The sequence below is a fragment of the Cervus elaphus genome, chromosome 8 (genome assembly GCF_910594005.1).
Source record: "Cervus elaphus chromosome 8, mCerEla1.1, whole genome shotgun sequence".
Lineage (NCBI taxonomy): Eukaryota > Metazoa > Chordata > Mammalia > Artiodactyla > Cervidae > Cervus > Cervus elaphus.
In genome coordinates, this window is record NC_057822.1 from 2,006,856 (window position 1) to 2,021,759 (window position 14,904).

The 14,904-nt window shown below is 57.3% G+C and overlaps 1 protein-coding gene across 1 annotated transcript in view; it reads left to right on the plus strand.

Annotated features, from left to right (window-relative positions):
• IGSF21 (immunoglobin superfamily member 21) overlaps positions 1 to 13,071 on the plus strand; it is a 270,299-nt gene extending 257,228 nt beyond the window's left edge. The window contains exons 6-10 of the mRNA XM_043908963.1: positions 558 to 1,032; positions 11,038 to 11,123; positions 11,479 to 11,671; positions 12,082 to 12,120; positions 12,849 to 13,071. Coding sequence (XP_043764898.1) covers positions 558 to 1,032; positions 11,038 to 11,123; positions 11,479 to 11,671; positions 12,082 to 12,120; positions 12,849 to 12,922 — 867 coding nt within the window. The 3' untranslated portion in view covers positions 12,923 to 13,071. The remainder of the gene's footprint in view (positions 1 to 557; positions 1,033 to 11,037; positions 11,124 to 11,478; positions 11,672 to 12,081; positions 12,121 to 12,848) is intronic.
• Positions 13,072 to 14,904: the final 1,833 nt, after the last annotated feature.

The window sequence follows — 14,904 nt, forward strand, 5'->3', positions numbered from 1 at the left end:
GACCACCCCCTTGCAGCCTGGGGTTGGGGGAGGGCTGCCAGGGCTGTGTCCAGGGTCTTGTTTTTGCACACTGTTTCTGAGCATCCAAGGAAGTAGGTGTTCGTATTCCCTCTGTGGGCATGCGTGCTAAGTTGCTTCAGACCCTGTGCGACCCCATGGACCATAGCCCGCCAGGCTCCTCCATCCATAGAATTCTCCAGAAAAGAATACTGGAGTGGGTTGCCATGTCCTCCTCCAGGGGATCTTCCAGACCCAGGGCTTGAACCTGTGTCTCCTGTGACTCCTGCATTGCAGGTGGATTCTCTGCCGCTGAGCCACCGGGGAAGCCCCAGTATTCCAAGTAAGGAAACTGAGGCTCAGAGAAGCTCATAGGCTCAGCCTCTGCCACCAGAGCCTGCGTGTCCCCGTTGACCCGAGTTGCCTCAGAGCACTAGGGGTCCATCCAGAAGGCTACGAGGAGCAGGAGGGACCTCCTGCGGCCAGTTCCTCTGAGAGCCCCTTGGGAGGTCCCGGTTGCTGGCGCCAAATCTTTCCGCCCACCCTCCTTGCGATTTCAGGTTTATTTCAAGCGAGACGGGGAACCCATCGATGCAGTGCCCCTGTCGGAGCCGCCGGCGGCCAGCTCTGGTCCCCTGCAGGACAGCAGGCCCTTCCGCAGCCTCCTGCACCGTGACCTTGACGACACCAAGATGCAGAGGTCGCTGTCCCTGCTGGACGCTGAGAACCGGGGCGGGCGTCCCTCCACGGAGCGCCCCTCCCGCAGCCTGACCCCGGACCCCAGCAGCGTCATCCAGCCGACCACCGAGAACATCCCCGAGACGGTGGTGAGCCGCGAGTTCCCCCACTGGGTGCACGGCTCCGAGCCCGTCTACTTCCTGCGGCACAGCCACAGCCCGGGCGGCGACGGCACGGTGGAGGTGCGCGCCCTGCTCACCTGGACGCTCAACCCACAGACCGACAACGAGGCCCTCTTCAGCTGCGAGGTCAAGCATCCGGCGCTGTCGATGCCCATGCAGGCCGAGGTCACGCTGGGTGAGGCCCGCTGGGAGCCCCTCTGCAGCTCCCCCCTCCCTGCAGAGCTGGGCGGTGGGGAGCCTTGGACCCGGAGACGGGGAGAAGATGGAGCAAGCTGGGGTTCGGATCGGGCACGGAGGTCAGGGTCAGGCTCTTTGGGAGGTTTGCTGAGCTGGGTTGGAGGACATGGGAGGCAATGGGGAGGTCTGGGGAGTCTGGTCCAACACGATCAGGAATATGGAAGTCTCGGAAGTTTGCTAGATCAGTGTCAGAAACACGGGAGGTTTCCAAGGTTGAAGATGGGTGGAACGTGCCAGTCCCAAGGAAGTTTGCTGCGTGAGTGGGACTCGTAAGACAGGGTTGCTGAGTCAGGTCAGGGAAAGATGAGGACACGGAGGTGACGGGGGCGTTTCTCAGCTGAATAAGAGACCCACGAGCCCAGGGAAGAGTCACTAGGCACGGATCGTGAGCGTGGCAGGTCGGAAGCTGGTCGGATCGGGGTCAGGACTACCAGCAGTTATGGAAGCTTGGCCAGCACGGGGTGAGGAACGTACCGGATGTGGGAGGGCACCGCCCTGGCTGAGCACCATGGAAACCCTGCCACCTGCAGGGATATGGGAAGTGGCTCAACCAGGGAACTGGATGCCCAGGGTCAGCTCAGCCTGAGAATCCAGTCCCCAGCCAGGACCTGCTTCCTCTTCCTGCAAAGCACCAACTCAGCCTGTCCCCAGAGCAGCTCCCTATGATCTGACCCGTGTCCCTTTATCCGTCTCCCAGCTGAGTAGAGGCAGGGAGAAGGGACATGTGGAATCTTCTCTAGACCTATGGGACTCTTCGAGCCAGCGTTTGTATTAACTGGGGTGGGGTAGGGCAGGGAGATGGCCTCAGTGACCCTGTACTGGTCCCCTCTGCCCGCAACACTCTGGACCTTGACTTTCAGCACCCGGCAGCTCAGCTCATAGCCAAGGTGCCTGGGCTTGTCCCTGCAGCTCCCCCAGGGGTGAGCAGTTGCCTGGAAACATCCGCAGCCCCCAGCCCAGACTGCCCCCCCCCACGACCAAGGACAGAGAACAGTGACTGATGACGGCTGAGACCCCAGCGGCGGGGGGCGTCCAAAGGGCATCTCTGTTTTCAGCTAGCCCACCAGAAAACCCAGCACCAACTCTGCACCAGACACCAAGAGAAAGGATTTCATGTACATATACACCTAATATGTGCCAGGAACATATGCCAGGGTCCTCTCACTCACTCTTCACAAGCGGTTTACCATGCAGCCCCATTTTACAGGTGAGCAAAACTGAGCCTCACTTTGGTGGGATCCCTTCCTTTGAGTCACCAACTTACAAGCAGCAGAGCTGGAATTTCCAGACATTCTGTTGGTGCCTTCTCCACGTCCCCCCACGCCAGCCACTGAACCTACCAGCCCCAGGATGGGACACACTTGCTGGCTGTGGGTTAGTTCTCTGAGGACCCATGAAAAGGTCTCTTTGATTCCCAGAGGCCGCTGGCCCACACAGAAAATGATCATAAGGGCTAACTAGCATTTACTGAACACCTACCGTATACCACAGACCATCGCTTTCCTCGTAGGAACCCAGCGGATACCCTGACTGTTAACCCTCACCGTCACTCAATGAGGTTAGGGCTAGCAGTGTCTCACAGCACAGAGGAGGCACCTGAGACCCGGGGAGGTGAAGTACGTTGTCTGCGGTGAGTAGGGCAGGGGCCCAAGGGCTCCAGCGTGGCTCGGTTTTGCCCCTAGCCGCCACTCGCTGAGCTGCTTCGGGGCATCTGCTGTCACGGCGCCTGCCCCGTGGGTACATTTGCTCATCACACCAGGGAAACTCTGCGAGCACCCCCTGTGGGCAGGCCCTGTGTTGGGCGCCAGGGTCGCTCCCACGCAGAGCGTGCCCAGACCCCTCTCCCAGCCTCCCCACTTTGCCAGGCAGCCCCGCCCCCCGTTTCTCTGGACCCTCCATCCTTCCCAGAGTGCTTCCTTGCATTTGAGCCTTCCTGTCCGCGGGATACAGTCTACTTCCAGGCTGGGAGTCAGAGCAGCCTCAACCGCTCATCAGGAGGCTTGATCTGTGAAGGCCACCCCTGGCCTCTCTCGCCGAAGCCTTGGCTCCCCACGAGAGGGCTCCCTGCCCCCACCCCACCCCAGAGAATGAGGAAGATGAGAGCAGATGAGGCTTCTGAGCAGCTGGAATGGGGAGCTTGCAGTTCCCCGCTCCCTGGGATGGAGCGGCGCTGAGCCGTCTTCCCGACGCCCGTCCCAAGCCATGTTAGAGCGCTTGCCTGCCCGGCCCTAGGTTCCAGACGGTTCCTCCCTCCAAGTGGAGCCACCTTGACACATACCCCCAGTCGTCCTCACCAGAGCAAGAGAAAGGCCCTCTCACAGGCCGTGAGTGGACACGACGGACACGTGTGTGTCCACAGGGGACAGGGGACCCAGCAGGGCCACCCAGGGGAAGGGACCCTCAGGCTGGCTTCCTGTCTCATCTCAACTATGGTCAGCTGGGAGGGTCTCAGGCTTCTTAGGACTCTGAGCCTCGTTTTCTGACCTGCTGAGTGGGGGAAGCGATTGTAACCTCGTGTACGTGTGGGGTGCACCCTGGAGCCAGGCTCTGTTCCAGATGCTTTCCCCACAAGATCTCCTTGCAGGGACCCTAAGAGGCAGCTGAGAGATGCCATCAATATCCCTATTTTATAAGTGAGGGGACCCAGGCTTAGAGCAGTTCTCCTTGGGCCACCCAGCCAGGTCTGACCCCAGAGCCCATACTCTTAACCACTGCCCCCTGCTGCTCACCGGTGGGGCTGAGGTGAGGAGCCAGGGAGCCAGTGGCTTTGGCCAGGACGGTGGTGTGAGCCGGGGGGTCCTGAGTGAGGGTCTGCACATCACACCGTCAAGGCACCCTGCCCTCTGGCCATGCGGTGAGAAAGCACGCCGCAGGAGGTGAGCTCAGGGCACACGTTCCCATCACCTGCTCAGGGCTCCAAAGGTCAGGTGAGCGAGGGTGGGGCGCGCCTCCCGTGTTTCCCTTTGTGTGTGTGTGTGCGCGCGCCAAGTTGCCTCAATCGTGTCCGACTGTGACCTATGGACTCTAGGTATTCCCCCTGCCAGGGATGCCCCTCAGCTCAGATGCCACTGCCCCAAGAAGACAGATGCCTGGTGGTCCTAGAGCCCGTGTCAGCAGACGGCAACTACCTTCTTCCCATTGATCAAACTGGAACGCCTGGAGTCACCCACTTTCCCCCACTTTTCTCCTGCCCCACAGCTGAGCCATCCTTGAAAGTGAAAGTCACTCCGTCGTGTCCGACTCTTTGCGACCCTCATGGATTATACAGTCCATGGAATTCTCCAGGCCAGAATACTGGAGTGGGAAGCCTACCCCTTCTCCAGCGGATCTTCCCGACCCCGGGACTGAACCGGGGTCGCCTGCACTGCGGGCGGCTCCTTCACCGAGCGCCCGGGCAGCTCCGCCTCAGCATCTGTCCCACCGCCACCTGCCTCGGGGTCTCCTCTCCGGCCTCCCAGTCTAAGCACCGGCAGCTCACGCTGGGTCAGCGCAGCAGCCCCGAACTGGCCTTCCTGCTCCTGCTCCTGTCCTTTTCTATTCTCCACCCTGGCTGATCTAAAACATAAATCCACGTACACACCCACCCCAAACCCTACGGCGGTAGACAGATTGATGGAACAAAGACACTCCAGAAATAGACCCACATACAGTCAATGGATTTTTGAGAAAGGTTTCCCCCCACCCAGGCTGTTCAGTGGGAAGACAGAACTCTTCTTAACACATGGGCCTGGAACTACTGGATACATTTAAGGAAAAAATGAACCTGACCCCTACCTTGCATACACACAATTAATCTGAGATGAGTCACAGACGCAAACGTAAAACCCAGCATCATAAAAACTTCTAGGGCAAAACACAGGAATATATCTTTGTGACATTGAGGTGGGCAAGGATTTCTTACAAAGGTCACAAAAAGCACTAAATGCAAATTTGAAAATTGGTGAATTGGACTTAATCAAAATTCAAACCTTCTGGTCCTCTGAAGACACTTTTAAGAAAATGAAATGGGGTGAGAAGAAAAAGCAAACTACAAACCGAGAGAAAATACTCCCGAGACACATATGGTGAGGGGTCTGTATCCTGAATATACAAACGACCACTGCAGATCAATAACGACACATTTCTAAAGAGAGGATATACAGATGGCCAATCCGCATATAAAAGGTATATAAATAACATCATTAAGGACATAAAGACTAAAACCTAAGTGAGATACCGCTTCACGACGACTAAAATGCCTGCAACAGAAAGATGGACATCACCAGATGTTGGCAAGGACTGGAATAATAAGAGCCTTCATACGGTGCGGGGTGTGTGAAACAGCAAACTGCTAGTTTCTTACAAAGATAAGAATACTCCTCTCTACCCTATGACCCAGCAATTTCACTCATAAATACTTACCCAAGAAAAATGAAAACAGACGTCCACGAAGACTGGGGGCTTCCCAGGCGGTGCGGGTGGTGAAGAATCCACACGCCAGTGCAGGACTTGCAGGAGACGTGGGTGTGACCCCCGGGTGGAAGATCCCATGGAGGGTTAAACGGCAGCCCACTCCAGCATTCTGGCCTGGAGAATCCCACGGACGGAAGGCTACAGTCCATGGGGGCTCAAAGAGTCACCCACGACTAAACACACACAAAGCCTTGGATGTTCACAGCAGCTTTACCCATAACAACAGCAAAAACTGTAAAAGAAAGAAAAACATGCAACTAGGAAAACGGATGATGAAAGCTGTGACACCTTCATATAACAAATCACTTCTCATGCATACAGAAGAATAACTCCTAATAGGCCAACAACATGCACGACGCTCAGAAACGCCGTGCTGAGTGCAGACGGACAGCAGAGCACACACAGCCCGGCTCCATTCACACGGACCGCTGGGACGTGAACCAACCTCTGAGCGCGGACAGCAGAGCGGCGTTCACCTGTGGGCCGTGGAAACTGACTGGGAGGAAGTCTCAGGGGACCTTGGGGGGGATGGGAACGTTCTCAAATTTGACTGGGAGAGTGCTTACACAGCTGTTCACGTTTAGTAGGGTTTGTCAAATAGTGTTCTTAAGAACAGCGCATTTCCCTTCTGTGAGCTTCATCACAATTTAAGAATGCATGAAAGCCAAACAAAGCAACCCAAAACAGACTGCCTCGCGTGTAGACCTGCACCCCACGGAGCTCATCCTTCACGCTCTCCTCTGCTCCATCTGCTCCAGCCACGGGGTTCTGCTCATCCTTCCTCAAACACGCCCAGCTCAGGCCCACCGCCATGACTTTGCACTGTCCTTCCTTTCTGCCTGGAATAGCCTGACCCCAGATAACCTCAATCCCTCCTCCATTCAGGCCCCTGCTCACATTTTCTACCCAAAGGCTCTTCACCTGAACACTCTTTCCCGCCTCCTCTTGCCCACCGTCCCCCTCCTTGAACTCCTTCCCTGGCTTTGTTTTCTGGCATTGCGTTTATCTCCATCTGCAAGTGTATGAGAGGCTTCCCAGGTGGCTCAGTGGTAAAAAGAATCCGCTTACCAGTGCAAGGAGATGCAAGAGATGAGGGGGGATCATCCTTGGGTAGAGAAGATCCCCTGGCGCAGGAAACGGCCACCCACTCCAGTGTTCTTGCCTGGAGAATCCCATGGACAGAGGAGCCTGGCGGGCTACAGTCCATAGGGTTGCAAAGAGACAGACATGACTGAGTGTGCACAAACACAAGTATGTGATATATTTTCTTATTGCCTGGATCTTCCACTAGAATTTAAGTTGTATGCGGACAGGGTCTTATTCACATAGTACGGGGCTAAGTGAGGATTAAACAAGGCAGGGCATCTGAAGTGCTTACCGCAGTGACAGAGTAAGTACTCGGTAAATACAGGCCCCTCTGCTATTCATTACTGTGTCCCCAACACTGCCCGGCATAGTGGCCGATACAGGTCAGGTGTCCAATAAAGAGCTAGATACAGCGGATGAATGAATGAACGGGTGGGTGAGCGGATTAGCAGGTTTATGGGTAGGTATCTGAACAGATGATGGATGGATAAATGGATGCACAGGGGACATGGTGAAGGGATGAATAACATGATGAAGTGATGGGTGGATGGATGGATGGATAGAATGAATGCTTGGAAGGATGGACGGGTGGATGGATGGATGGATAGAATGAGTGCTTGGAAGGATAGATGGGTGGATGGACGAATGGATAGAATGAATGCTTGGAAGGATGGAGGGATGGATGGATGAATAGAATGAATGCTTGGAAGGATGGATGAGTGAATGGATGGATGAACAGAATGAATGCTTGGACGGATGGATGGATAGAATGAATGCTTGGGAGGATGGACGGGTGGATGGATGGATGGATAAGTGGGCGGATGAGTAGGTGGGTGAGTGGGTAGATGACTGTCTTCGTGAAGACCCGAAATTCCCACAGTGTAGGGCCTGGAAGAGCTCTTCCATGAGATTTCACAGGGCTATTCTCGCAGCACAACGCTAAGGGAGCGGAGAGAGACGTCATAAGATCAGGATCTTCCGCAAGCCCCTGAGCAGCCGCACACCATTTCACATTTCTGTCTCGTCTCTCCCCCTCACTGTCATTTTCAGAACAGTTTCTCAAAGAGTGGGATAGTGGCCTGTTCTCCCCATCTACAGGTGGGAAAACTGAGGCCCAACAAGTTGAACTGACTCATCAAAGTCACGTAACCAGAGACTGGAAGACAGGCCTCAATCCTGGGTCTCCAGACTCCCACTCTTTCCACATGTCCAGGAATTGAGGAGGGAAATCCCAGGGGCACAGAGCCTTCCCGCGGGTCCTTCCAGTGGCGAGTTCTAGGGGCAGGAGAGAGGGCCCAGGACCGGCCTGTCGGGAGCTGCTGAAGGGGCTCAGCGCGCAGTGGACGGGGTGGGTGGTGGCAGCTGGCCTCCCAGCAGCTCCTGCGGCAGGTCAGAGGGGCCGCCGGCTGCCAGGGCTCCCGCTGGCCGGCAGCTGCCAGGTCAGGCCTGGAGGTCTGAGGGCAGAGCAGGCCCCTCGCCTGCCCGCCCGGTGCCCCTCAGGGTTGGTTCCACAGGAGCTCAGGGCAGTAGGGGAGGGCCTGGCGGCCCACGTGCGGGCAGCTCCCCCTCCACCCTGGGCTCTGAGCGCCCCTCTAAAGACCGATGCACCCTCGGGTCCTGCTCCCGCCACACCTTTGCCGTGTGACCTCCTGGGAGCCAATTATGTAACCTGCAAAATGAGTCTCATGGCAACTTGCTCTGTAAGCATCAGGATGGGAAGGGGCGGGGGGGGGGGGGGCAGACGGTCCTAGAACAGAGTCTAGTGCGTGTCAGGCGCCTGATAAACGTGAGCTCCCTCTCCTGGGGGCCAGGAGGCCCAGGCCGGCCTGAAGCGGGTGGGCAGGGCCTTTAGAAAAGCGGGCAGTTAGGACTCTGACCCAGGAGCTGTCTGCTCCTCCTGCTCACGTCTCCGGGACGGGGGCTCTTCTATGCCCCCTGCTGGCTGCAGCGGGACAGTGCCACCCACGCAGGACAAGAAGAGGAGACAGACCGTCCCCCGCAGCGCTCCTCGCCTGCAAAGGGACCTTGACAGCACTTGAAAGTTCCCGAAAAAGGCAAGAAAGTGACTTGACTCCCCTAAGCCTTCATTGCCTCATGAGGACAACCGCAAGAGGTGGGAGATTTAAATGAGATCATGCATCCTGAGGTGCTTAACCGAGTGCCTGGCCCTCAGGATGTGCTGGACAAATGCCCTCACACCCACACCATCTCCCAGCACTCCTGACAGCCCAGCCCGGTGGGCGGGCAAGGGTTGCCGTGGCTGTTCCCATCCTGCATTTGGGAAGAGCCAGGGAAGGTTCTGGTCCAGGGGCGCACAGGGACTCCTCTCCCGCGTGGTGGACGCAGCGGTGGGAGCCGCCCCCGCCTGCCCCGTCCTTCCGTCCCCTGGCGTGGCCTCAGCTCTTTCCCCTGTGCGTCTCTCCGCCCCACGCGGCCCTTCAGATGTCTTGCTCATGATTTAATTAACAGTCCTTTGCTGTCATTCTCGGAGAATGAAATTGGCAGTGCCTGGGAGATCACTCACATCCGCCAGCTGCTCTGAGTTCTTCTCTGAGAGCTCTGACTGGGAAAGAGAGGTTTCAGGAGCTGGTGGGGCCGATGAGGAGATCCTGGGCCAGCCCCAGAGCCTGGGGACAAAGCTCTTCTCCTGCTGCCAGCCCTGGAGATGCTCGCAGAGAGTGGCACAGAGCGAGGCACTCCGACTTAAACCCCACCTCTCTCCCGGGCCCAGAAACCTGCGGGGTCTGGCCCAGTCCACACGCCCATGACCCCCGACCTTCAACCTCAGCGCCACGGCCTGGCTGTTCCCTCCAGCTGGAACCCTTTCCAGGAGCTTCCTCTCAGCTGACAGAGCAGCTCCTCGGAGGAGACCCTCAGACCCTGACTCCCCACTGGTCCGAGTCTCCATGATGCTGATAAGTTCTCGTTCACGTACTGACTTTCTGTCGAGTGTCTCCCCTACTAAAGTGTGAGCTCCGTGTCAGCAGGCGCACGCCTCCGTCACCACCGTGTCCCCAGCCCTGCCGTGCAGCTGGCTCAGTGATTCCTTGCTGGATGAACGAGTGAGTGATGGAAGGATCTGGCAGACAGAAGCTGGGTGTGGAAGTCACAGGAGGAGAAACTGGCCCTGTGGTGACCTTGGATAAACCCCTTCGTTACCCCTGGGCTATGGTTTTTCCAGTGGTCATGTACGGATGTGAGAGTTGGACTATAAAGAAACTGAGCGCCAAAGAATTGATGCTTTTGAACTGTGGTGTTGGAGAAGACACTCGAGAGTCCCTTGGACTGCAAGGAGATCCAACCAGTCCATCCTAAAGGAAATCAGTCCTGAATAGTCACTGGAAGGACTGATGCTGAAGCTGAAGCTCCAATTCTTTGGCCACCTGATGCAAAGAGCTGACTCATTTGAAAAGACCCTGATGCAGGGAAAGATAGAAGGTGGGAGGAGAATGGGACGACAGAGGATGAGATGGTTGGATGGCATCACCGACGCAATGGACATGAGTTTTGAGTAAACTCTGGGAGTTGGTGATGGACGGGGAGGCCTGGCGTGCTGCAGTCCATGGGGTCGCAAAGAGTTGGACAAAACTGAGCGACTGAACTGAACTGAACTGAACCCCTGGGCTGCGGTTTCCCGATCTGAAACCTGAGATGATGAACCCAGTGATCTCCGTGGCTCTTCCTTCCCTGATATTCTATAGTCTCCCCTGGGGCATCATGTCTCCCAAGTTCAGAGTAGTTAAAAGGCTTGAAACTGATACCAGATGAGGAAGAGAATCAGGACACAGGCCAGGCCCAAGGAGGGAGACGGCTCCCCCCATATTTTGCTACCTTCCACTCACCTCCAACCCAGAGATTCCAGAAAAAAAAAACCGTGGGTCAGATTAACCTGGAAGACAGTGCTCTGGGGCAGGAATGATGAGACCCGACATTCGGCCCTGGTGCTTCCTCACTGTGTGACCTTTGGCAAGTTGCTTCCGCTCTCTGAGCCTCAGTTAACTCCACTGTACAGTGGGGACGACCTGGCAAGACCGCAGCTCACAGGCGTTTAGCGCACATACGAGCTGGCGTGTCTGGCAGCACTGGCTGCTGGAGCAGGTTCCTGCCTGTCTGTAGCTGAGTCATCTCCGGGCGGCACCTCCCCGGGGCATCCCCGACTCCCCTGTCCCCCAGGCGTCTCTGATCTGACCCCTCATCACACCGGCTTGCGATGGTCTTTTGCCCACACTGAGTGGACCCCACCAGGGCCGGGGTGTGTTCCGGGGGCCATGAAACCCCCAGCTCTCGGCCGGGGCTCGGGAACTGTGTGTGAGTGAGTGCAATGGACGGGAGCCTTCTCTTCCGTTTCCCCGACCCTCCTTTCTTTGCTGAGTCCCCTCTGACCCGGCCTTCTCCTCCTTCACAGTTGCCCCCAAAGGACCCAAAATCATGATGACGCCCAGCAGAGCCCGGGTCGGGGACACCGTGAGGATTCTGGTCCACGGGTTTCAGGTCAGCCTCCCTCTGAGCACCTGAGAGGCGGGCGGGAGGTGGTCGGGGCCCAGCCTTAACCCCCTTCCCCTCCAGCACCGCCAGCAGGCCTGTCTCCTAACCTGTGTGACGGCAGAGTCAGCTTCCTCGAGGAACCGCACGGGGCGCGTGCATGGCTTTGCCCGCCCATCTGCAGCTCAGAGCACGCGTGGCACATGGCCTTGCCCTTCTTTTCAGCCCTGGAGTCCTCTTCTTCCCAAGGTTCCGGGCAGCCACTCCCAACCGTGGGATGAGAATGTGTTACCCGCGCCCCGCCAGGCCCTGCCTCTGGCCCCTTCCCGCTCTGTGACTCCGCCCTCCCTGCTCTGGCCAACAGAACGAGGTCTTCCCGGAGCCCATGTTCACGTGGACGCGGGTGGGGAGCCGCCTGCTGGACGGCAGCGCCGAGTTTGACGGGAAGGAGCTGGTGCTGGAGCGCGTGCCGGCCGAGCTCAACGGCTCCATGTACCGCTGCATGGCCCAGAACCCGCTGGGCTCCACCGACACGCACACCCGGCTCATCGTGTTTGGTAGGCTGTGCAGACCACGGGATCGGGAGGGCTACCCAGGGCCAGTGGGCTTGTCCCAAGGAGGTGGGAGCAGCAGGGGCCTGAGTTCCCCAAATTTGCCCCAAAGAGGCGCCCCGCGGTGAGGCCCTGGAGTGCTGCGGTTGAAACAAGAGCCGCTTTGGCGCTCAAGAGCCCTGGGTTCAAACCTCAGATTTCCCACTCGGTGACGGGGCAACTCTGGGCAAGCGGCTTCCCCTCCCTCAGTCTCGCCATCTGTAGAATGGGGCCAATACCTCCCAGCCCGCACAGGCCGTGCGCCCGCCCTGAGAGGCGTGGTGACGTGACGCTCAGCGGGTGCTGGATAAGGGGCCTCCTTTGCCGAGGTCTGAATGCCGTCCGTGCTCTAGTTCTCTTTCTGTTCTTCCCGACAGAAAACCCGAATATCCCAAGAGGAACAGAAGACTCCAATGGTAAGTCTCCAACCTCGGAGCTTCCAGCGTGAAAGCTCTGTTCCCCAAACGGTCCCTTTGCCTGCCCCTGCCCCTCCCCCAGGACTTAGGCACGTGATTGTCCTCCAGTTGGGCAGAGTCTGGGTCAAAGGTCAGGAGTGGGCACTAAAGCCATTAAGGGGGACCCAGTATCCCTAAGCAGCTGGCAGGGATCTCCACGGACCAGGTCTTTTCGGGAGCCCAGCTTCCATGACCCCAAGAAGATGTGTTCAACCCTGACCCTGGGGTTGTGGTCTGGGGCCCTTGACCACCTCGCAGGATGCTGGGCATGCAGACCAATGTCTCAGCTGGGTCCTTTATGCTGCCCCCATCCCCAGGCTGGCCCTGACCTGGAAACCACCCCATGGGGTCCGGATACCCCTCCCAGGCCGGCAGCCCTCCCCTCCCCACACTGAGCTGACCCCACATTTCACGATGCCTTCCCCCACACTCCTGGTCCCCACTGCAGGGACCTGGGGGCCCCCAGGGAGCCCAGCCTCCGCCCAGCAGGCCTGGGACAGGGAGGGGATCACGCGCAGTCAGCTGGGGCCGATGGCAGGGCTGGGGCTGGAATCCAGCGCGACCCAACGCTGAAGTGCAGACTCTCGTCTGGGGCCCTCCGGAGCTTCGTGGTCCCCAGGGCCCACCCCCCCCCATGCCCCCGAGAGAGGCGGCGCGGGGCCCCTGCCCTGACGCTGCCCCCCGCACAGGTTCCGCGTCTGGCCCCGCTGGCGTCCGGCTCACCCTGGTGCTCGCCCTGACAGTGGTCCTGGAGCTGACGTGAAGGGGCGCCCTCCACTCCATCTGGCACTGGCGTCTCTGCGACCGGTTTTCCTTTCTTTTTTAAACTATTTCCAGTCTTGTTCTTAGTCTCTTTCTGTCCGTGTCTTGGCTCCTTCGGTCAGTTCAATTAATACACAACACTTTTCCCCACCTCCGTCTGTGGCTCTGAATTCTTCATGTTCTATTGCAGCAACGGGCACCTCCCGGCGTGCAGCCTTGGGACAGGCACTGGGGGGGCGGTGGCAGAGGGCATGCTCTTTCCCGGAGGAGGGGTGGAAGGGCAGCTCCTTGTCTCATCCAAGTCCAGGCGTGGGAGGTTGCCAGAGACTTTACTCAGGAAACCTGCGCTCCCTCAGGGCCAGGTGTAATAGTCAGCTCTTGCCACAATGATGCTGCCTAACAAAGCGACCTGAATCACAGAGGCATGAAATAGCAGAAACTAGTATCAATGTTCACGCTCAGGATGAAGTGGTTCAGCCGATCTGGTCTGGATTCTGGAGGAGGAAATGGAAACCCACGGCAGCATTCTTGCCTGGAAAACCCCATGGACAGAGGAGCCTGGTGGGCTACAGTCCATGGGGTCACAGAGTCAGACATGATCAGCACAGCACGGCAGTCTGGATTCAGCTGGGCAGCCCTGCTTCCGGCAAGAGGCCGTCTGGGCTGGATTCCAGGCTTGGGGTTGGACTCGGCTCTCCTCGCTGGGTGTCTGCTCTGGGGCGCGGGCTAAAGAGGTGGTGGCTGATCCTCTTGCGGTGGATCATCAAAGCTCAAGGCAAGAAATGCAAACCAGGCAAGTACGGTCAAGGCATCTGCCTATCGTGTCCACACTCTACAGCCGAAGTCAGTCACATGGCCGAGGCCAACGTCAATCAGGGTCACACGAAGTCAGCGGCAGAGGTTCCAGAACTTCTTACTCAACTACTAGACGGTTCCCCGTGACATTCGGCTGTTGGAGGGAAGGCCTGAGTGTCTGGGGGAGGGTGGTGTCTCTGAGCCACGGCCCAGACTTGAGAGTCACTGAGGAGAGACCTGGAAGAGCGTGTTATTCAGCCAGGAGAAGCTGGGCTGCAGTAACACATTGACCCCAGAATTTTACTTGATTAACACAATAAAAATTTATTTGGGGCTCATGAAAACCCCAAGGCAGTTTGGGGAGTCCTCTGGAACACACAGCTTCCGGAATCTGCATGGCAGAGGAGAGGGCTGGAGGATGAGAATGGAGCATAGAGCGATACCCCCGCAGAGACGTTCTTGTTCTTTTGTAAATTTTTTATAAACGTTTTATTTTGTCTTGGGGTATAGCCAATTAACAATGCTATGATAGTTTCCGGTGAACACTAAAGGGACTCAGACATACATACAAATGCATCCACGCACCCCCAGAGGCCCCCATCCACGCTGCCATAAGACACGCGCGGTACAGCAGGTCCTTGGTGGTTATCCATTTTAAATACAGCAGTGTGTCCACGTCCATCCCAAACCCCCTAAGTATCCCGTCCCCCTGGCAACCATAAGTTTGTTTTCTAAATCTGTGAGTCTCCTAAGATGCTCACAGTCTAATCCCAAGGACCTGTGAATATGTTACCTTATGTGACAAAAGGGATTTTGGCCAATGTGATTAACTGAAGGATCCTGAGGTGGGAAGATTGTCCTGGATTATCCAAGTGGGTCCAATCACAAGGGGTTCCTTATAAGGGGGAGACAAGAAAGCAGCAAGTAGGAGGACCTATGATGACAGAAGCAAGAGATTGTCGTGATGCCGGGAAGGGGCCGTGAGCCAAGGAATCCAGGCAACCTCGAAGCCGGAAAAGGCGAGGAAACACTCTCCCCTTGAGCCTCCGGAAGGAACCAGTTCCTCTGTCCACGGGATTTCCCAGGCAAGAATACTGGAGTGGGTTGCCATGTCCTTCTCCAGGGGATCTTCCTGACTCAGGGATGGAACCCACATCTCCTGCTCTGCAGGCAGATTCTTTACTGACT